This window comes from Aphelocoma coerulescens, chromosome 6, assembly GCF_041296385.1.
Source record: "Aphelocoma coerulescens isolate FSJ_1873_10779 chromosome 6, UR_Acoe_1.0, whole genome shotgun sequence".
Taxonomy (NCBI): Eukaryota; Metazoa; Chordata; class Aves; order Passeriformes; family Corvidae; genus Aphelocoma; species Aphelocoma coerulescens.
This window is the reverse complement of record NC_091020.1, coordinates 10,673,824-10,696,590: the sequence shown is the minus strand read 5'-3', so window position 1 is coordinate 10,696,590 and position 22,767 is coordinate 10,673,824. Positions and strand designations below refer to the sequence as shown.

At 38.1% G+C, this 22,767-nt stretch overlaps 1 protein-coding gene across 4 annotated transcripts in view; it reads left to right on the top strand.

The window, feature by feature from the left end:
• Positions 1–22,767, top strand: part of NRG3 (neuregulin 3) — a 667,244-nt gene that overhangs the window by 597,179 nt on the left and 47,298 nt on the right. For all 4 annotated transcript variants that reach the window (XM_069019207.1, XM_069019208.1, XM_069019210.1 and 1 more), the window contains one exon: positions 617–643. In XM_069019207.1, coding sequence (XP_068875308.1) covers positions 617–643 — 27 coding nt within the window. The remainder of the gene's footprint in view (positions 1–616; positions 644–22,767) is intronic.

Here is a 22,767-nt window from a genome sequence, read left to right as displayed (position 1 = left end):
AGTCTAGAAGTCCACATGGTAATTCAGTCAATATTGTAAAAGCACTAAAATTTTTGCTTCACTTCGAGGTGTCTTGAAATTATTGCATCCTGTCTGTCTGATGGCCACGCTGGGAACATGGCTGCTCTTTCCTGCAGTGAGATTTGCTGTTGTGCAGCAGAGAGCAGATAGCAGTTGGGTGCAAGTGTGGCTGCTGTGCTGTTCTGAGAGCTGCCAAACTCAGTGAAAGCCTTCCATTCATGTCTTTAGGTTCTGATCCCTGTCAGAGAAAATGGAAGAAGGAACCTTGTCTAACTAAGGACAGTAGTTAGCATGTCAAGAGAGGAGTTTCAGGAGGATGGGAAAATGAAATCCCTTTAGGTAGCTGGTTTGAACATAAACACAAATATAAAGGCATTCATGTCCTTCCCCAGATACACATCCCTTCTTGTGAGAGCTGAGTGCCCTAAATTTCCACCCTAGGACTGCCTTTGAGGAATAGGGTTGTGCCTTTGTGGACCCTGACCCCACACTGCTCTGCAGCACTGCCATATCAAGGTTGTATTTATATTTTACGCTGTTTCTAACATTTCTGTCTCTTTTCTCTTTTCTCTTTTACATGCTTTCATGAGTATAGCAGACCATTTAGGAATTGAATTCATGGGTAAGTTTTAATTTCTCTTCCTTTCAATTGCTCATATTTATCTTGGTTCCTTAGTCCAAAGAGCATGGAAGTTAATGGGAAGACTCCCATGACCTCCACCACTGGGTTTTGGATTGGGTTCCTATTATACTTACAGATTACACTTGAAATTATATGAAGGTTTAATTTTTCTCTTGTCCACTGCTATGGAGCTTAGAAACGACATAATGATGTTTTAGTATTTCATTGGTATTTAATGAAACATAACATAAAGGTTATGTGACCATATCATCTTGAGGAATAGTATTTTATATGTGATTTTAGGGTAGAATTACTGACTTTTTCATGTAAAGGAAAGTAAATTTTAAATCAGAATATTTTGGGGTTTTTTAAGAATTTTGTGTTAATTACAATATTTAACTAGATTTAATAAGAAACATCTTATTGAAAATAATTCTCTCAAGTCAGAGAAATTCTTTTAAGAGTCAAAGATCCATCATTCTGTGAAAAAAAAAGTTAAATTGGTTAGGAAAAAGCTAAAAAATGAGTGAATAATTGTTTCTTACAATTTTGGAAAGGGAAAGATGACATTCTGTTAGCTCAGCTGCAGCTCTGTGATGTGTTCATAGTCTCATGGAATGACAGGCTTAACAGATCACTGCTTCACCTCAGCTATCTTCAGACTTGGGGAAGCTGAGATCCATCCCTAACAGAGTTAGTGGTCCTCTGTGTAAGAACAGCTTGCATAAACCATTAACTATGACTGAAAACACTGTAATAAAAAGCATGCAAATTCCTATTGAAGTCATAAAACAGTTACTTTTAATGCGTTCTTTCCTTATGTTAAGTTTTACTTGATTATTTTTAGATTTGAAAAGTAAGAGCCTGATAATCTATCGATTTTAAGTGGCAATGTGGGGATTTTGTTGACCAGTTAAGTATAAATTGTCAAGAAACCAATATGGTGATGAATATTAACTGCATGGCAGGCTGCATTAACAAGAGGACAGCCAGCAGGCTGCAGGATTTTCTCCTACTGCTTTTGGACTTGTGCCATGCCTAGATCACTCTTCTCTCTAGAGAACTGGCTTGTGAGGTCCGGAAGTTTTGTGTTTCACTTCACTTTGTATGAGGCTTGAAAAGTGCCAGTGGAATCGATGCAAGGGTCTTACCAGACTTAGTGGACATGCACAGCTGGGAAATGGTTGCTTGAAAGGCTCTGCGTATATCCTGCTCTTTCTGCATAGCTTAAATTGTGGGCAACAGTCTTGAGGCATACAAGTTGAAGGACAAGCATATATGAAAAAGAGGATAAGGACCATAGATATACTGGATTCTTTGAGTGAACCTTTCCATAAGAAGCAGGAAAGTGTTACCCAGGAGGCAAAGCTGAATTATTTTAATTTTATTTTGAGACTTTAAGTTTCCTCTCTTTTTTTTAAGACATTCTCTTTAAGGCATGAACTAAAGCCAATCCCTGAAGTCTTGGCTCAGAGTAGTCCTCTCATATGAGTAGCTTTCAGATTTTTTTATTTAATATTGGAACAGATCCTGATGGCATAAAAATTAATGAAATCTTGTGTCTTGAGCCTGAAAATATTGTGACAGCAGCGTAAAATGAGGCTTGAAGTTGTTTTCTGTGGGCTAGAAAAAAGCAAGTTCCAGAATCATATGCAAAAGTGAAATGCTTGTGCTACTTAATCCTCCTCTAGTCTCCATGAAGATTTATTTAGGAAATGTAAGCATGCAGGGAATCATTGCTGTACATGTAGCAAAGCAGAAATTCCCACCCTGTGCACAGAGAGTTCAGGTGACAGTATGCTCATCAAATCATGGCACTCCTGTAAAACCTCTCCAATGAGTTTACTTCTGTACTGTAGAAAATAATGGCAATTAGTGCAAAAAATGTTTTCTCTCTAGAAAAAACAACAATGCATAGGTGATGCAGCTTTGTTTGTACATAATCCAGGGAACAGTCTTTCTAATGTTTTCATTGCATTTGTGGGCTCAGTTGCCTTAGAAATTCCATTTTCATCATTGTCTTACAGAAATTTTGTTTGAAAATCATGTAAACCATGTAACCTGGGTTGCCAGGGCAAGTTGAATTCTTTCCACAGTAGACAAAGCTGAAACTTCATGTCAGTAGGAACACATGCCTATAGAGGTGTCTCAGGGGAGAGATGAAATGTGCACTAACTACACTATGTACACATAGTGTACATTTGCCAAGGAAGGGAGATAAGTGTAGTCATTTCCTTTTTTTTGTGCTAGACTCTTAAGGATCAGTGAAGTGCATAAACACAACCAGTCCTTTACTGTCCTGTTAGGGATCTGTGGTCCATGAATTTGTATATCCTGTTGTGAACCAGTTGATGCTGTTTTCCCCCACAAGCTCCTGTGGCAGCCCATTCCAGTGCTCAGTAGAGGCTATGTCTGTTGCTTTTCCATTACCTGTTGAAATCTGCTTCCCACTGGATCCTTCTCTCACAAACAGTATTTTGGGAACAGGAATTATGCATTCAGTGTATGTACCACACTGAATTTTGTGCTAACCTTGCTCATGGTCTCACACCCCCTTCCCTATCTAGATGCTGTCAGGTTTGCATTCCATACAATATTCAATATTGTGCATTCCAAGACTGGAACACCTGATACTTTAATATTGCTGCTGATATTGATTTACACTGTCTGTTTCTTTGTATGGATAGAGAGATAGAGGCAGTCATATCGATATTGCAAATGTAGCAATTAATGTATGGTTCTGGTGTATTCATGTGCAGCACCTCCTGAACTAGATGAAAGCCAAGTATGTGGTCAAGGGACACTATGTCCTTAAAAGTGTGGATTGAAGTACTGTCATCAGTGGTCCAGCTTTATGAAACTTCTGGTGATAAGGAAATGGTTTCTACTTTCTAGTACATCACATCATAAAAAAAAAAAAGTCTTGTGTCTGATTGTCACTCGATTCAATATCCACCTCTGATGCAATCTCCTGGACAGGCTTTGGGCAAGATCTTTTAATCTGTCTGTGCTTCAGATCCTCAGTTGCAGTAAGTGTTTTCAGGCCTTCTGCATTTAGATTCCTCAGCTCTCTGGGGGATACCTTTCAGTAACACAGAAACTATTTCTTCTTTGTGAGAGAGTGCAGACTTGGCTGTGTCCTCTCCTTGTATGGGAGCAGAGCAGAGTGAGGAGAGCACCGTGCAGCTCACCCGGGAGTGCAGTGCCCCCGCTCTGCTTTGGTGCCCGTGTCTCACCAATGAGGATGCACACAATTTTATCCACATTTCCGACACACAAGTAAGGAAAAGTTGTCCCAATGTCCCTACTGGAACTCTACGAGCTGTATTAACAATTTCGTGTCAGTGGAAAGCAGGGTGGTTGTTGGTAATGCTCATGTGAGCCAGAGAGATTGATAAAGGAAAAAAAGAGAGATTGGAAGAAGCAAATTCTATACAATGAGAAAACTCAGTGATGTGTCAGTAGCATTAAGAGAGCATGGGGATACAAGTATCTACAGCTTCTCATAATTTTTTGACCCAAGTGGTTAATTGCACTTCAGGGCTGAATTGTTTACTTTCCTGATGGAAAATTTGTTGATGAGGACAAATATCTGTGACAGCAAACATGGTCACTTTGGAGCAACAGGTAGCAGCTGAAAGCTGTTGTGGAGACTGGCATGGTGCATGTTCTCCCAGATGCAGAGTGAAATTGTTACCTGAGAGTCATCTTTGGGTGTTCTGAGCTGCAAGCCAGTGCCCAAGACAAGGAGTTGCCTTTTTAACTCATTTCTTACACTGAGGATGAGTAGAATTAAGGTATGCTAAGGCATGAAATGCAAAGGTGAGTATTGGAATAACCTGCTACAACACATGAACAAACATGTTTCAGCAACTCACCTCCACTACCTACTCCAATGATCCAGAATGATGATCTTTTATTCTGTAACAGTAATTTATGGTGAATACAGCTGAAAATAAAATGCTCCAATAAAGTGTAACAGCCGGGTTGCTGCAGTTTTGATGGAAATACAGACATAACATGAAGTAGTCTTCATCCTTGGGCTGCTTACCAGTTAAACCAGTCTCAATGGTGTAAACAATTTTGATGTGATAATCTCAATCTCCCCATGCGTGAATTACAGAAAACCAATGTAGCAGTTGCTATATTTAGTTACTACCTTTAATTTGTTTATACTTAGGGCTTAAAGAGAAAATTAATATTTTTCCTTAGAACTACTCATCTTTTCTGGAAAAATCAGGAGCTTCACTGAAATCAATAGAAGTATGAATGATATATAATACCTTGTAAGTGCTGAATCATTAAATAGCATTTAATTGAGCAGAGCAATAAAGTAACTCAAGAATGGGATCTTATTGAACTTTATATATCTCCTTGCAATGACTACAATGTGAAATGTATTCAGTTTTCTGTATTCTGAGCAGCTGTTAACACCAGAGAAGATGGTGCGTGCTGCATTTTCACTGTGCCTATTCTCACTGCCGCCTCATTGTGCTAAGATGGTTGCATGCCTAAGACTCTGGGAATACCTGATCCAGTTAACCAGATTGACTCTTTGTCACCTTGTGTCATGCACTGTGACTGATGCATTTTTATTTTTGCAAACTGCAAAAGTTGGTTTTGCTGATGGGCAGGATAAGCAATAGTGCAACAACTTAGTATTCTTCCTGTTTGCAAGAAATAAAAAGGCAAAGTTCATTAGTCCTTGCACAGCTCAAACACTGGGAACCTGGACTCTTTCCTCTGAAATGCAATGTCTCTGTCTCAATGTGAGCAGCAACCAGAAAATGATAATAAATAACCAGTGTGTGCATGGATGGTCCTTGCCTTAGTTACCATTTAGAAGTTATTGTCTGTTATAAAACCCTGTAATGCTCTAGTCCTTGCTGGAAGAGCAGATGAATGTTCAATTACATGAGCAAAAATGTACGTGTTCTAAAGGATGTATGTTTAAAAAATAAAGAAATAAAGTTCAGTTTTCCCTATATTCCTTTTGAATAGTATAAAGCAGGTAGATCTTGTTCTGATAATATGGCACACTATTTTTATGCTCCTGTTTGCACATAATCTTATTAGAGATTCTGATCACAATCATGCCCCAGAACTATGAAAGCATATCTGTCTAATAATTTTATTGTTATTAATCATATGCATTTAAAATATTTCATCTGTACTCTCTTGTTAAATTTCTGAAGAGGTATGAAGGGCTGTTCTGGTAGGCATTGACACTTGGAATGTTTGCTACCATCATCATCGCTCCTTGAATCCCTTTGTTCTTCATCCTTCTGTTTTTTATCTTTTCAAACTCAGTAAAGATTTTGCTCTTGGGACCTTTTCCAAACTTACTAAAGGCTTTGCTCTTGGGACCTCATCTTTCTGTTTGCCTTATGAAATACCTGTTCTTTTTAAGTATGCTACAAAATAACAATAGCATCCTGAGGCATGAAATGGATTTAGATCCTTGGCACTTTCCATGGGATTCACATAGCTGGGAAGAAGAGTCATTTGTCATCTCTAGAGAAAAGAGACATGAGCACCAGAAGAGAGATTTTTACAGAAACAGCTGATGCCTGAGTGCTGTAATAGTACTGGATGGAGCAGGGGTTCCTCAGGGGCTACAGCAAACTCTGCCAGTGGTTGTATCTGTTGAGGAAAACATACCTCCTGAATGAAAGTCAGCATGCATCTGGTGCATAAGTCGCAGGTTGCCTCACATCTTGGTTCAGTTTAGGGCATATGGTTCTAGTTTAGTTGAGAGGGAAAGATTTTTACCTAAATGTTTTATGACCTATCTACCATCTTGATTTGGTGCTACCATCTTTACTTTTCTTGGTATGTCATTTTTCCAATGTGTCTGCATTTTATGTATTGGCATTGAACTGGGTTGGATTAACTTGCATTATTTTTAAAAGGCAAGACTAAGATTTACTGTGTGGTTAACTTATGTTAACTAATGTGTGTCATTAATTGCCTGTGGCGCTTTATCAAAGTAGTAATTCTGTGAACTGGATGGATAGAGTAATTTTAATATATGTAACTTATTCTGGTGACCTTCCTCAGTGTTTGGTTTCTGACTGAACCTCCTGATCATCTGTGATGAAACTTACAGAAATTTAAAAAACAAAAACTGATAAAAAGGTGTACTGACAAGTTTAGAAAGCCAGAGTTGGTCTGGGTTTCTCTGTTTTGCTGGGGTCTGGGTTGGGAGGAGGAGAAAGTTGCATTAAATGGAGTCTGTATCAGTCTGTAAAAGGGGTTGTGCATCATCCATAATGACACGTGAATGTTATTGCATCACTCCCAAGGTGAATGTGTACTGAGTTCCACTCTGTGCTGATTGGAGGGCACTAATAAAGTCCAGGTGTTATCTGTGGGTTAGAAAGAATTTGTGAAGCCTCAAAAATGGATGTTGTGTATAAGCCTTCAGGTAAGTTTCTGTGTACCTCCTACAGTGTTGGAACCCTGGGTTCAGAGAATTTGTCTTTCAGTGCTGACAGGCAGTGATCCTCAGAAGCACACTGCATTTGACCTGAGGCCTTGGGAAAAGCTTCCCAAATTGTGTGATAACACTGAGGTTGTTGCTGCGTATTTGAAGAGAAGTTTGTTGTATCACTGGGTGGAATATGTAGAGATGTAGAAAATTTAGGTTTATGGGATATAGTAATACACATATATATATGTAACAAGATGGAGGATTTTGGATGTAGGTTAGCTGTTCTCCATTCCTCCTCCTTCTTCATAAACCTGGGTGGTCTGGTATTGGTTCAAAAAACCTGCAGTGCAGAACATGAATGATTAGTTATTGGATTATAAGTAAAAATAAATCAGTTGGCATTGCATAATTGGATCATTTGGACTTTAAAAGACCTTGGAAGGTAGCACTTGGGGGCCATTTTCACCTTGTTAACTTAGAGGCACGCTCTGTGCAGCTGTACTATAGATAAGAAATAATAAACATCTGAGTTCGAAGATAAACTCTGTGTCTCCTGCGTTTCAATCCGAACTCTGAGTAAAAGAACCAAGAGACTGAGGCAAAGAAAATACAAATCAGAGAAAATTTATACTACAGTGCCAGGTATAAGCCTCTTCTTTATCATGCCAGGTTCAAAAATGTTGGCACCTCAGGGAGAAGGGGCTTCCAGGTTGGGTTTCAGCTGAGGACACAGCATCTCATCTGCTCACAGAGGGGCTTTGCTGTGTCCTGTCTCTATGTACACATATTATGTGTATGTTCTGGTTTGGGATTAGACATGTGCCCTAGGTTCCTGCACAGTTGATGTGCCTCAGAGTTAAACACTTTTTGTTATGAAATCCAGGTAATTGGATGGCTTCAACACCAAGCAGACAGCTGTGTATTTAAATGTGACCTTATACCCAGTCAGTCTCGTACCCTGCATTTTGAATATGGTATTTAGGTAAATGCTGCACTGAGCCTGAGGAATTGTTAAAACTGACACCACAAGGGTATGCTAATGCAATTAGATGACTTGCAGTGTTGAGATTTGGCCTTTGTTTGGGCCCAGTTGCAGTTTAACCAGATGCAAAAATATGTAGACAGTAACTTGTACACTACTGAAACCAGCCTAGCCGGGCAAAGGTGAGAGCCACATGTCAAAGGTGGTGCTACAGACAGCTGCCACAAGATCTTCCACTGACACTTGATATTTCCAGTTGAGAGGAAGCTTCAAAGCAGTGAGTACCATCTGGACATGTCCCTGAGAACTTGGGATCTGTTGTTATGGGTGGGGGGATTTATTACTAGTAGAAAGTTGTTCACGGCATATTGAGGTTATCTTGACACAGGAGGAGAGGCTCCAAACACCCAACGTTTATGCAGCCACGGTGAATCAGAGCTGCTTTGCCCTTTCCCTGCTTGGAGGTGCTGCGTAGATGCTGAGTCTCATTCATAAATGATGCAAGGATTTGGAAAGCAGGACGTAAGTATCTCAATAAATGTTCCATGGCAGTGGTGCACTTGTAATGTATACTACAGTTGTATAGAAAAATCAATGGTTTTGACAGTGAACTAAACCTTTCTCTGTCCTTCTTTTTCCTGCCTAGAATGAGCAGAGATGGTGTCCTGCCAGTAATTGCTGGAAGCGGAGGGGAAGGGTAAGCAGCGTGGAAGAATTGGCAGTGAGCTGAGTAGAGCACTAAGTTATTGTTTCATGCACTGCCTTTTCTCTTCTTTTGCAGGCGCTGTAGGATATTGGCCCATGGAGCGCAGAGATATTCCTGCTCTGGCTGACAGTTTCTAATAAAGATATTTTCATTGTAATTGAAAATTGTCTCATGATCCAATTTCCTGTTCCTATCAGCATTGGTTTGTCCTCATTTCAAGCATGATTCTGCTGAAAAACACTCTGTCCAGTGGGCCAGGGTATCTATTGGTATTGCTTCCGACTCGACAGTCAACAATTATCTGGGAAACAAGCGTGAGCAGCACAAAAGAAAGAGGGAAAAACAAATCCTGTGTATGAGTGTGCAGGTGTTGTGCTTGTATGCTCAGTTCTTAACAGCAGTGGAAATAATCTCAGAGTTGCTTGCAAACTGTTACATTCAGATGACAAATGAACTATTTTGTTTACCACTGCTGTCTTTTCTTCTTTGAATGGTTAAATAAACTGCCATGAGGTATTTTCATTTAGTATGTATCCCCATCCTTTTGGATCATGTTCATGTAATTTACTCACTGCATTTCTATCTATTGCATCAGTCATCCTGTAATTCTCATATGAATTAATGATTCTTTTTATTTTTGTGCTAAGTTAATTATGTACTACTCCATGCTTTCTTTAGTAAGTAAACTCAATTATAATGTAGTATTACTCTATGGTTATTCTTTTACATCTCTTGGTAATTTTGCATTTCACATTCGAATGGCAAATAAAAATGGAAATACAAAAAATAACCTGGTAATGGAGGAACATAAAATGGGGCAGTATTTAAGTTCTCAGCAGAATTAACTAAAACAATTTAGGCTCTTCACTATTTGATAGTGAAATACAAAGTAACAGAGAAGAGCCAGACAAAATTAATTAGGCCAAGAAGTTTATAGAAGAGATGAAAATGAGAGAAAAAGCAGTTTATTTGCCATTAAGACCGTTAATACTTCTATTAGTAGCTTCCCACACCTTGCTGTTAATGAGTAGGAGCATAAGTTGTTTCCTCATTGAAATAATGACCTTAGTCACCAAAAGTATAAGGTTTTAAGTAATGCAAGGAACACAGAGTTGAGCCAGCTGATGCACTTCCGCAGGGCAGTGCTGGTGGCTGCCTGCCTAAGCCTGGCCTCCCTCGTGCACTTGCAGCTCTTGCCCGTTCTCTGTGCCATGGGATAAAGTTCTTCAGTGCTGTAAAGGCTTGAGTATCTCACTGCAAGCCAAGAGTATTTAACATTGATGCCTACAAAGGCTCTGGCTGTTTTCAGTGTTAGTTGACTGTAAATTTTGAGAATTGCAGTGTTGGACTTAATAAGAGTTACTTTCGTGTTGTTCTTGATTTCTGACTAAAACACATAGAAGTCAGTGGATATTTTGGTATCATGTCTGTTATTTCTAATATAATGTACAGAACCTGAAATCAGGATCCAGTATGTGACTAGACTGAATTATGAAGTGAGCCTGTCCTTTTCCTGATTGGCTCCAAATCATCTAAATCTAAAAAACTAGATAAATCTCTCAACAGTAGTTACAGAGCTGAGTATATATAAGTAATTTGGTGCTATTGTGAAAAGCTGGGAGTATCTTTCTTTCCTCTCCTGAACTTCGTCTTCTTCTCCCTTGCTTTTCTCTTTTGTACCTTCCTGATTGTTTTCTTTTCTTTGTGTACCCCCGTGGACCTTCCTTTTGTGTTAGTTTATGAAACCTACTGGTCAATGAACTTACTCTGTTTAAATGTGTTGCTGTTTACAGCAATGACTACAAATCAGTTATATCACAAACTGCTCTGTTTAGCTTTAATGGAGAGTACAGCATGCACACACTGAAGTTTTACTCATTTATTATCGTAATGTCCTCTCCTGTACCCAGAAGTGATGCAGCATTTGAAAAATGGAAATCACAATATACACTAACTTTCCCAGCTCATAAAATATGAATGCCCAGAAAATGAATACAGCAGTGTTAAATACAGTTAATCAGCTTTAGAAAAACAAAAATATGTATTTATCACTATAATACATACATGCATGGGATATTAATGAAAAATACCAGATACTTCATTTTCTGTGTTTATTCTACACTGTGCTCATTACTCTCATTCAAGTAATTTAAATTTGCCTTCAAGATAAGGATGATTTGCTGCTGATGAGAAAAGTTGGGATGTCTTCTGTGCCATATTTTTCTTTGATGCTGTGAAGCAGAGTCTATGCACTGAATATAAAGCCAGCTGGGCTGGAAATTTTGTACATTACAATGGACCGACAAGGTAGACCTTTAAAATTGTTGAGCTGTAAGTAGTTGCACATAGTGCATTGTTAGTGTATCACAAAAGTATAAGACTTTAATAAACTCAAATTAATAACCTGCCTCAGTGAGAGAAACCTGTGACTTCTGCTGAATTTTGCTACATGAAGGTTTTCTATGCTTCTGTACTTTAGGTAATGTGCTAAAAAACCAAGAAAGTGGCCTCGGTTAAGTCTTTGTTTAATGAGTGATGAAGAGAAAATTACTAAAACAAATGAACATTTTATTTCAGTCAGTTTTTTCTTGTGAATCAGCCTAGTGTGTTTTTAAAATTTCTCTTGACTGATGGAGTCTCTATCCAAGGTAAGGTGGTACCAGAGCATCTCATTGTTTCAATTAGTAGTGAATCTTGTCTTGAAATAAGATGGCTGACCATTGGTGGGAGAAGGTGAGTGAATCCTATAAAAATCCTAAAGAACATATCAAGTAATTTTAAATTGATTTATTCCATAAAGTTACTTAAAGGTGAACTGGAGAGAAAAAGTCGATGTTGTTGTCCTAAATTATGCTGTTTCTTTGAAGTTAAAAAGGTATTCATGTGGTTTTTTCCAAAAATTACTTATTTTTAAGCACACGTTCGAGTCAAGTTTTTGTTCCAATAAAACATGAAAAATACTCATTAAAACCTCAGGGAAAATACGGAAATTCTGTTACTTATTTTTTGCTGGATACAAGTAGTGATTTGTGAGAACTGTGCTGGATGGCCAATATCTTACTTGTCAGTATTGGGTCAAAGGTTCTACTTGACTCTGATGCAGTTGATTGTGGAGATACTCAGCTTTTTACCGGCTATGCTCGTAGTTCAATGCCTTAGAAAGCCTCCAGCAGCCTGGAGAGGTAGCACAGGCAATCCAGCATTCAGTAGCTCTGAAAGCAGCAAATATTAGCTGCAAAACTGATACCACCACCAGAAGCAAAGAGGGAGAAATATAGTCTTCACTTGCCTAATTCCTGCAGTTAGAAGCTTTCAAACAAAAACAGAAGCAGATTTTTGCAGAAAGGGTGCAAGCCAAAGAGGGCAGGCCCCCTCTTGTGCCCTTCTTTTATTGGGAGAAGGGGAAAGGGGAGGACTGGGGGAGGACTGGGGGCGGACCTGGGGTGACCGGCCAATCAGACACTGCTGAAGAGTTTGAGTTACATTTGGTTTTGCCCGTGCTTGGGACAAAGGGGTTCGGAGCACGTGGCAGAGGCAAGTGTCTTGGGGAGGGGGAAGGGAAGCTCGGAACAGGCAGCAACAGTTGATGTGGATAGAGGACAGCTGAAAGACAGTTCAAATGTATGCCTTGCCACTGATGCTGCTTTATTCAACTTTTACATCAGGAGCTCTTTTGCTCAAAGGCTGAGTAAAGTAATGACATTGGCTTGCTTTTTCTAGTGATTTGTAATTTTTTCTATACCTTTTAAGATGTGGTAGTATCCATGTTTCAGCTATTTCATTGCCTCAACATCTTTGTGGATTGGGTTTAGCATCTGCAGGCCATGAATCAGTTTGGTAATCAGTCTGTTCAGTCTGCTCAGCCTTGTTCAGTGGAAGTCTAACAGTCCTTGCGCAAAGAAAATTCAGAATCACTTGAAAGTTTGCAGGTGTAACTCCTATTGTGGCAAATGCCCTGTGAATTCAGGATTGAAATGTGCTCCAGACACCTTGCTGTATATCCAGCCTGCACTCCTGGTTCTTGTGGTGCTAGTTTGGCAAAAATGGGACATAGTCTGGTCCCCTTTCAGAGCTGTGACAAATGTGGTGGGAAAACAGTTCACTTTTTAAGAAGCCTATTCTCTGCCTCCCCACTCCCTAAAATATGCTCCATTACCCTAAATCTTTTTTTCAATCTAAATTTGTAGAGTTTCTTCTCTTAATAATGTATGCAAATAAAAATTCATTAAAATAGCAGTATATGATTCACTTGTCTGGGAATTATCTTCCCATAAATACACTCCATGATGTAACACTGCTTTTTCTCCCATTCTATACTCCTCATTTTATGGTACCAAGGTGTGTACCATCAATCATTTCATTTACAATTTTGTCATCTTTATTGCTTGCTCAATCATTTTGATACCTTCATCTTATCCTCCTTTGTTTTGCTGTCAATATTCTAAAAAATATGGATGCTCATGTTGGTAGCACAGCTGTGCTGATGAACCTGCTTGCAAAGTGCTCTGCTGTTCCAAAGAGTCTGTCTTTCCCTGCTGTTATTTGTGTCACTGTTGTTGAAAACTGCTTTTTAGCTGTTTACTTCCTCTGGGTCTTTTCCTTTCCTCTTCCATTTTTTGTCACAGCTCTGCAGCCATCTCTCACTCCCTGGTTACTTTGGTATCACCATTACTTCTGGTGTCGATGTTATCTTTTTTTCCTTAAAAAAGTCTGTAATGTTAAATTTTCTGAATTATTCATAAGGTCATATATGAACACCTGCATCTATTATTCAGAACTACTTATTTCTTTTATGTGAGAGCCTAGAACCTCTTTTATAATTCAGTAATAAATGAGAGCCTTCAGTTTATTCAGACCTTTTTTTTGCCAACCTCATGTTTATCTCCCAACTGTCTTTTAGTTAATTGTGCAGAGCCCTGCAGTGCAAGGAGCTACAGACTTGTTAAAATAATTTAGAGTATCAGTTCCCTCTTTGCTGTCTCTGTCTTTATGCCCTGGCCTCCCTGTGCAATGTGTTTGAAGTGGTCCTTCGTCTAGAATAGATTATTTACTACACACAAACCTTTTTTCTCCAGTTCTTTGTCTTTTATCTGAGAGTATTACTTAATAGTTATTGCCTTTTTACTTTTAAGGAGGTGCTAATTTAATTTTTTTAAAAAGTTTTATTTTGCTTTATGCCACTTATTATGCTGCCACATGTACTTTTATATTTACGTTCCCTGTTGTCTGAAACTTCTGTCCTCTAGCAGTAGTTGGTGTGCCCGTGAGTTTCCTACCTACTTAGTAAGTATTTGTAAAATGGATTTTCCAGAACCCCTGCTTGATTCTGGATGGAATCTGAAGATTTCTAACCTGGTGATCAAAGCAGGGTCAGCTCAGGTGCCACCAGGATGCTCAGGACTTTATCCAGATTAATCTTTAAAACACAACTTCCCCAGGCAACCTGTTCCAATGCTTGACTGTTCTAATGGTAAAAGATTTTCCTTATATCTAGATAATATGGCTCAATTTGTTATTTGTCTAGGAATACTCTGGAATAATGTATTTTCTGCTACTTGATACTTTGTAATTCAGACAAATAATTGCTTATTGATATTCGATTCTCTGCTTATCTACAATGTTATGCTCTTGATAGGTAAAAAAGAATTTAGTCTTAGTTTTGATCATCCTATTTTTCTTGTCCCGTCGAAGCTATACTAGTTCTCATTTATTTATGTCATTTTACTACTAGAAGACGTATGTGCTATATCTCTAAGGTAATCCTCCCTCTGCAGCTTTGTAATTATCTAGGCCTACAGTATAATATTTTATTGGCTTTATGCAAAAGTAAGTTCTAAAACTAATTAGTTTCAGTCCATTGTTTTAGATTAGATCATCACAACTGAAATTCCAGGAAGTTATTCTGTTCTAGACACCTTTGCTTATTTACTGTATGTTTGTGAGAACTTCTCACCTAGTACCTGGTTTCACATTAAATTCTGTATTTAGGCAAAAATGTAAAGGAACCACTGGAGGTATTGAGATTTCTAATGGCCACAAAGATGTGCCAAGCAGTTTAACCATCTTGACAGTCAGTTTACAGAAGTATGGTGTGTAACCTGCTGTGATTCCTTGCATCAGACCATTTAACAGAATTCAGTCGTAGGAGTACCAGAAACAGTAGGATTCACCATCAGTTTGTTCAACTCTTTCAAATATTTTGGGTCTAGCACAAGAAAACTGGAAACTGTTTGATACAGCTCCAATAATGCAGTCTCCTCTTCAAAGAGCCTTAGTAAAAGAGTTACAAGCTTTAGAGAATGCCATCAAAACAAGGCCTGGCTTTAACTAAACAATTTAAACACACTTTGTTCTGTAAGTGTTTTTATTAACAGGCATATACTTTTGCAATAGCCTGAATCAGGAACATAAACATGAAAAGTGGATTAACAGTCAGGATTGACTCACACCTCAGTTTTGAAAATCTATGTAAAGGGGGTTTTGATGGTTCTTATGCTGTTTCCTTTCTAACATTGCCTATACTTAAATTGCTGTAGTTGCATGGTATATTCCAAATACATGAACTCTAGGAAAGTCTTAATAACTTTAAAATAATTAAAATGTCTCATTAGATACTAGTTTTACTTTCTTCTCTTACTTATCTTTGTGTTTTAGTGAATATTGACATTTTTTTCCACGTCATTTAACTTGAATGTAAAATGACATAGTAATTTTCATTAACTTTATTTTTCATTTTCTTCAGCAAGTGATCAACATTGTGTGTTAGTTTTGTTGTTTGTTGTATTTTTTAAAGTTCATCCTGCAGTTCATTAGAAACATTTAGTGGTAAAAAAAACCTTCTATCTTTGATCATACCTGACCCATTTAATTGGGAACAGCCCAGAGGGATCTGTCAGAGACCAGAGTTCCCCTGCAGAGCCGTGACTCCACCTGGTTTCATGGAAAGGTGAGCTGGTACTGGAGCACAGGTGAGAACAGAAACAGAGTTGCAGGAGGGTATGAATTCACTGAAGGAGGGATGGCAAGAAACAGAGAATTTTGACCATAGTTTTACTTTGTTAACTGGGAAGAGATCTATGTCTTTTTGAGGAATTTGATTCTGCTGTGCTCCTGGATATTAATGTGAGATTTCTCTTGTGTGGTGTGATAAAATTCGTGGTTGCAAACTGATTTGAAACTGTTTGTATAGTTAGTGAACAAAAGTAATTTCAGATAACATAATAATTCTCATTTACAAGCTGACAGAATTGTATCTGGAATTAATATAGGTGATTAAAAAATATATGAAAACCATATTTTTGTATCCCAGGTGCCGCAATATGTGCTAACTTACAGTTCTAATAATAATTCCCAAGAAGTAATGTAATTGTGATTTCTTTATGTAATCTGGCATTCACATGCTTTATCATTGCTCTGTCAAAAGTTTGTTTCACACTGTGGGGGATTGAAAGATAAGTGCCAACAAATGCCCCTGTATTTTATGAAAAATTGCTAAGTGGCTAAATGTATAAATGCATTACTGTATAAGATAAAATAAATCTTAATTCCTGACAGAAAATCTCAGAGGAATCAGTTCCAAAATTCAAAGTTTTGTGAAAAAAAATGCAACTCAAGGGTTGTAAATTGAAGATTACTGATCTTGCAAATGTCTTTTGTCTGTGGAAATACCTAAATCAGTTATCCAGCATATACTTTCCTCTTTTATCTTCTGTAATCCTTTCTAGTTTTCTGTTTTCCCTAAAACATGTACACACACAATTAAAGTAACTTATTTTTTTCCATTTGTGTTATGCACAAAAGCACAAATTCTAATTTGTTCCAATCTAACCTACTGATCTAATCATGTGTTGTGTCATGATCCATCCCACTTTGTCCAGGCACATCTATAGCAATGTATGAAATTAATTGTCCTTTCCTTAAGAATGCTGTTAATATGGACCATCATGTTGTGGGTGCTCTGCTTCTTGGGGTTTTTTTTTGTGGAACAGAAAGGAACCACTTCAGGTTGTCTCCTACTAGGGAGTATTACAGAGGAAAATGGTTTCTTACTGCAAATTTAATCATTCTTGGTTAATAAGTTTGTTGCTACCCTAAAAATCCGAAGTATCACACAGGTAAGGAGTTATGCAGTTCATTAATTTAATGTCACTGAATTAGAAGACCTCAGCTCCTGAGATGAGCCAGTCATACAGAGTCCATTACTACAGAAAGCAAAGTCTGTGTGTGTGTGAGAACTGCTTTGGCAGCAGTGCTGGTATTCCTCCACCTGCCTGAAGAGGCACAAGTGCGGTGCTCAGGAGCTGAGCTGAGCTGCTCACCCACTTGCCACACACATCAGGGTGTGTTCTGCCTAGTTTGTCTTACGTAAGGATAAATAAACAACTGAAGGTGCGTCCTAAACCATGGAGGTACCTTTATAAAATAATCAAATGCCATTTTTGTTTAGCTGTTAGCGTTGCACTTGGTATTTTCAAGAGCATTTGTTATGAATACAGTGAAGAAATAATGTTCTATTGTCCAAAATACTGTGTATGAAGTGCCTGAGCCTTTCTCTTTGCTGCTGTGCCTTTCTGCACCTATTGCTAAATTGCAGCTTTTTAGGGAGGAGACAAGTAGTGTCTGAAAAACACTCATGTCTGCTGGATTGCTTCCCAGGGCTGTTTGCTCAGCATGGAGTGCCATGGATCAGGGTTGTAAAATGCTGTAAGCTCTCCTGTTGAACCGTGTTTTTATGCCAAATTGTTTTAAGACAGAAGCTGATGTAGGCAGGAAAGGTAAAGTTAAAAACAGGGGAAAGTCCAGTGCCTTTTCAAGAAAGCAAGGTGAAACCCCTTCAGTTGTTGGTTAGGAGGCAGTGGAATCAGCTGGAAAAGGCAGCAGGGATCCTATGAAACACTGTGATTCTGCTGCTGTAGAGGAAAAGGGGTTGTTTCCTATTGTTACCCTCTAAAAGCCAGGTCTGGGGATGATGATTCTCATGGCAAAAGTGAAGCCAGGAGTTTTGCTGAGGAAACATATCAGTAAGTGCTGCAGCTGAGTCAGAAAATGAATGTTGGTCTGGGGAGAAACATCAATAAATGTGCCTTGTGGATCAGAAGAGGAGTGAAGGGTGCTCCAGTGTGGGTGTGACCCATGGTTTTTTCTGGCTGTTCTGTGCGTGATATGGGATGTCTGATTCAGAGTTCATGGCTTTGTACACTGCCTAGTAAGTGTACCATGGCAAAGTTTCACATTGGGATTTAATTAATTTTGCTTCTCATGTGATCAAGTGTTCCTTGTCCATATATTTATTGGCATTTCTATTTTCAAAAATGAACTCGTATTTTTTTTCATATTTAATTTCTGTGACATTATGCATGTTTTAAATTTAGTTCAGTTAATCCAGTTTGCCCTGGTAGAACTCTTATATACCCTCATGTACTACAGATTTAACACAATCTAGGTGTATCCTTATATTTTGGGTGTTATTAAGGGATAATTATGATGAAATTACTAGAAGGATATATGGAGTTTTAACAGACAAGATTATTGTGTCGTATAATTCAAAGCCATAAGAGCAGTCCAGTTTTAAGGGGAAATGTAAAATTAATTACTCCTCTCCATGTCTTCCACAGAAAATAGCTGATGTTTTGTGTGTTTTGGCACATGTCACGTGTAACCTGTTTCAACAATAGCAGGTGATCAGGCACTGACCCCAAGCCCTTATGAAAGTAAAATTGCCATGCTGAAGTTGAATCAGAACTGGTTTGTATATGGAAAAAATACAGTGTATGAAAAATACAGCACTGTAGAAGAAATTATAGAGAAGATATTAGGAAACCATTTTTCTGCATATCCATCACAGGTAACTTGTAGGGTAAAAGTAAGGCTGGGGCACTTAGAGCCATTACTTGCATGAAGGAATGAATGTCCAAAAGAATAAATACAGAAGAGAAATGTGCATTTATTGTCTTGATTAAGTGAATGAATCTTACTTACAAGTGCCATGAACTTTCTCTGTACAGAGATGTACATCTCCATAGAAATCACACTGTGAATTTAATACGAAGTTTTTGCTGTTGACTTTGAGGGAAGACTGGATAAATACTCACTTCAACAGAGCTATGCTCACTTACTCCCTTTGAGGACCTGTCCCTATTATTTTAATTAAAAAGCAGCAGACAAAATCTGATCATGCAGAGCCTGCTCCATATGAAACCCAAAGTTAAAATTAATTCTTTGTGCTCAGTGTAAAACTGAATTTAGCAACCATGTCATGTAACCAGATCTTCTGCAGCGTGCTCTGAAATGCAGTGTCTTGGGAAAAGCAAAGGAAGCAATTGCAAAATTCACTTGTCCTGGTTTTTTTGCCAGAGCCATGCCAGAAACTTTGTTAGGGAGCAACATTTAATTAAACTGTTATCAACTTAACTTTGGGGTATTTCATAATCTCACCCTTGGCGTTGTCTTTTTATTAGGGAAAGGCTTAAGTGACTATGAAATATAATTAAAGGCCGTGGGGAGGGCTTGCACACCACAAAGCTGCTAATCCATTGGAGACTTTTGTGGGAAGTGAGCATTTTTCAGCAGCAACGCAGAGCTCTGAAGGTTATCGGGACCTTTTATCTTCTAGTCAGCTTTCTCTGAACTTGAAACTCTATCTATGTGAAGTATATCCCAGCAAATATTCACTGAGCATGAGGTGGAAAGACTAATGTATTGCTGCTTTTCCTCAAATGTTTTAGATCCTTATAACTGTTTATTTGCTTTATGTAGCGTGTGGAAGCCTGAGTGAGAGTCCAGGACATTAAGCACAATAAGTGTTCAGTGCTCCAGAGCATTTATTGTGCAAAGTGCTAGGTGTTATTCAGACAGTGTGGGTTTGACACTGCAAATATAGAGATGTATATTTGTCTTGACCTCAAACTAAAATAAAAGATCCAGACTGATCCAGTAATAGCAGGAGTGCAGTATTTTCCTCTCAGGTTTGTTGTTTTTGTGTAAGAATCTGATCAACTGGGAACAAGAACGGTGCCTGCAGTTTGCTTTCATATTTTATTTCCTATCATTTATTCTTTTTATTCAGTGTGGAAGAGTTCTGAGCTGTAACTGGGAACAAGGTGTCTGAGAAAATACTGGCTGACTGACACTTGTACTCCGTCTCCTTTGTTAAGTCTTGCAAACAGTAAGGAGAACAGTTTGCTTTGTGAAGGAAGAAATAAACCCCAAGAGCATCTGAGAAGATTTAATTATTTGAAAGGAAATTAATAGTTAATTTTTAAAAAAGCCTATTGGCAATAGTTGGAGTTTCTACTGCTGAATAGAGCTCCTTTGGTTTGAATCTAGCCACTCATAACCACACACGCCCAGTGATCGCTCTGGGAGCTGCCATCTCAATGTTTAGTTAAACATGCCCATGTCAGGCACTTTAATACAGTTTTAAGTGACAGCAGTATTGGGCTTCCCCAGACTCATTTACTGGTGAATAATCATGTCATGCAAAGTCCATTACTGCCATTCTGCATCCGTGCTGCTGGGCTTGCCCATCACTAGCAGCTAACAAAGAAGCACAACATAAATTAGCCACTTAATTTAAACCAAAATGCAGCTGGAGCATTCATTACGCTCCTTGAAAAATCTCATCTTAACTGTCAAAGCTAAATACTTTCACCAGTTGTTGGTTGTTTGCTTGTTTGTTTTTTTCTTAATAGTTAAAAGTGCTGAAGCTTTGACTGAAGTTTTACATCTTAAATTTTTTGGGAGGAGTAGTAGGCTTATTTGCTTTACAATTTTTTACTGAAAATGTAGTGTCCCAGCTTGGTACAATAATTTGCATAAATATCAGTTCTGACTTTTTAACTGTTGTCATCATGCCTTCCACAGAGCTTTAAATATTGTGATCTTTATCAAATGCATTCTTCATAGGATTAATATAGATACCACTTTCCCAGGCTTACTGAAAAGTTCCATAGACCAGGGAGCGCTTGTCCTTCAGTTGTTACTTGGCTTGAGCCATTTCCCTACATCAGAGGTACTAAAATCTGCCATTCAGTGGAGTTAACAGTGAACAGTTAACCCTGGCTGTGATCTGGACCCTCACTATGGCCAGGTTGCTCCTACCATTAGCAGCAGTTAAGTAAACATTTAATGGAACATAATTACTTTTGTGTGTGTGTGTGTGTTTTCTATTTATAATCTGAAATCCTTGCTTCCTCTGTTGCATTCTCTTATGCCCAGTTATCTGTTAGGAAAAAAACAGTGATTTGTGTTTAAAATATCAGAACTAGGATGATCAGATGCCACTGCTCATGCTGCCTGAATGATGTCTTAAATGAAGCTAACTGGATAATGTCATAAGTACTACTTAACTGAAATCCTCAGTATAAAGCAGCGCTTTATAGCCTAAAAATCATGAGCTGAATTTTGTCTGCTCATCAGCTGAGTTCCTCCTAACTGTATTCAGGTTGAGTAGCAGCAGGATGATGGGAATCACTGGTCTAGTGGCATTTATCCCTGGGATGCTCAATAGAGGAATTAACCATGTGCCATTAAAATACTCACCTGCATGGGGATTAAGCCACATCTTGGACTTGGCAGATAGGAAAATCTGTTGCAGGGGCAGACTTTGAGACAGACTGAATTTTACTTCCGTTGATACAACTGAAGTTAATTCACTTCTTTCTTTAGCCAAATATTTTGAGACAATCTGAGTTGATCAACCTGCTCTTCAAAAAATATTGAAAAGGTCATACAAATTAATATCCAATTTGGAAAAGGGATTTGCATTAAAAAAAAAAAAAAAAAGAAACAGGAAGGAGATGCATATCTTACCAGAGTGCAGTAACTGTTAAGTTAAAAATAATTAGGGTATGAGATAGCAAGTATCTCTAAACATATGTAAAGAGCAATTTTCAGTAAAATGTATGAACTCAGTTTTTACCCTCTCTTCAGTTAATATAGAGGTTGGGATTGGGAGCTCACTTTTTTTCTCAATTAACAGAGAGAAAAGCTGTTCCATACAATCCAAGTGATTTGCCGGGCATTGCAGGTAAACCTGCTAAATTGATTATCTGCATCTCCCAAATAATTTCACTTTCTCATTAGTGATAATTGCTGCTCATTAGTGAATAAAGTTGTAATCGATGTATTAGCATCACAGAAATAGCAACAAAAAGCCAAATGTCAGTAGACTAGTGGTTGTCTCCTCCCCTGGCACTTCACGTAGACAGCTCTGTGTTTTATTGCCTGGTAAGACTTGCTACAATTTAGGCTAAAAAATAATTTTCTTCAGAGTATCTTTTATGTCACATGGCTATAAAATTCTGAAATGTTTCTTTCAGTGTTGTGTTTTTCTTTGGAGAGGAAATTTTTTTGGAGCATGTAAAGAGTATTCAGTGGTCCAGAGAGCAGTGCTTAGACATTATTTTACATACATATATATAAAAATTCGTTTAGTGGTGGTATTTATAGTTTCCCATAGACTTGAAATGTTTCAGTAGAGGAGGTTTAACAGGGTACAATTTGGCTTAGAAGGAAAAATTGTTGGGATTGGTTTTATTTAAACATTTTTTCTCCTCTTTCTTCATTGCAGCTTCTATGAGCTGCTAAATAGCAGAGCTATTGCTGACATTTGGCTATTTGATTAACATAAAAAGGCTTTTGCCTCATTTCATATCTGAATATTTTTGAATATGTAAAACCCCTTGTATTTCATGCTGTCTTACCAAAAAAATTTTTTTTGCATTTGATTACATTGCTGAATCTCTAGTTTTAGGGTATGAAAAGAGTAGTTTGTACCTGTTAGGGAGGAGCTGATGGTATTGTTTCTTGTCTTTGAAGAGATCTTATGAGATTACAGAGTTCTTCAGCCAGTAAGAGTTCTTCACTGTAATCATACTATGAACTGGCTGGGGATAATGTTTTGCTACTGAATAAATCTATATAATAAATAAAAGCTGTCAGTGATAGTAAATAACGTGAATTCTAACCTCAAAATAGTTTCCAGGCTGTGTTGACCTTCACAG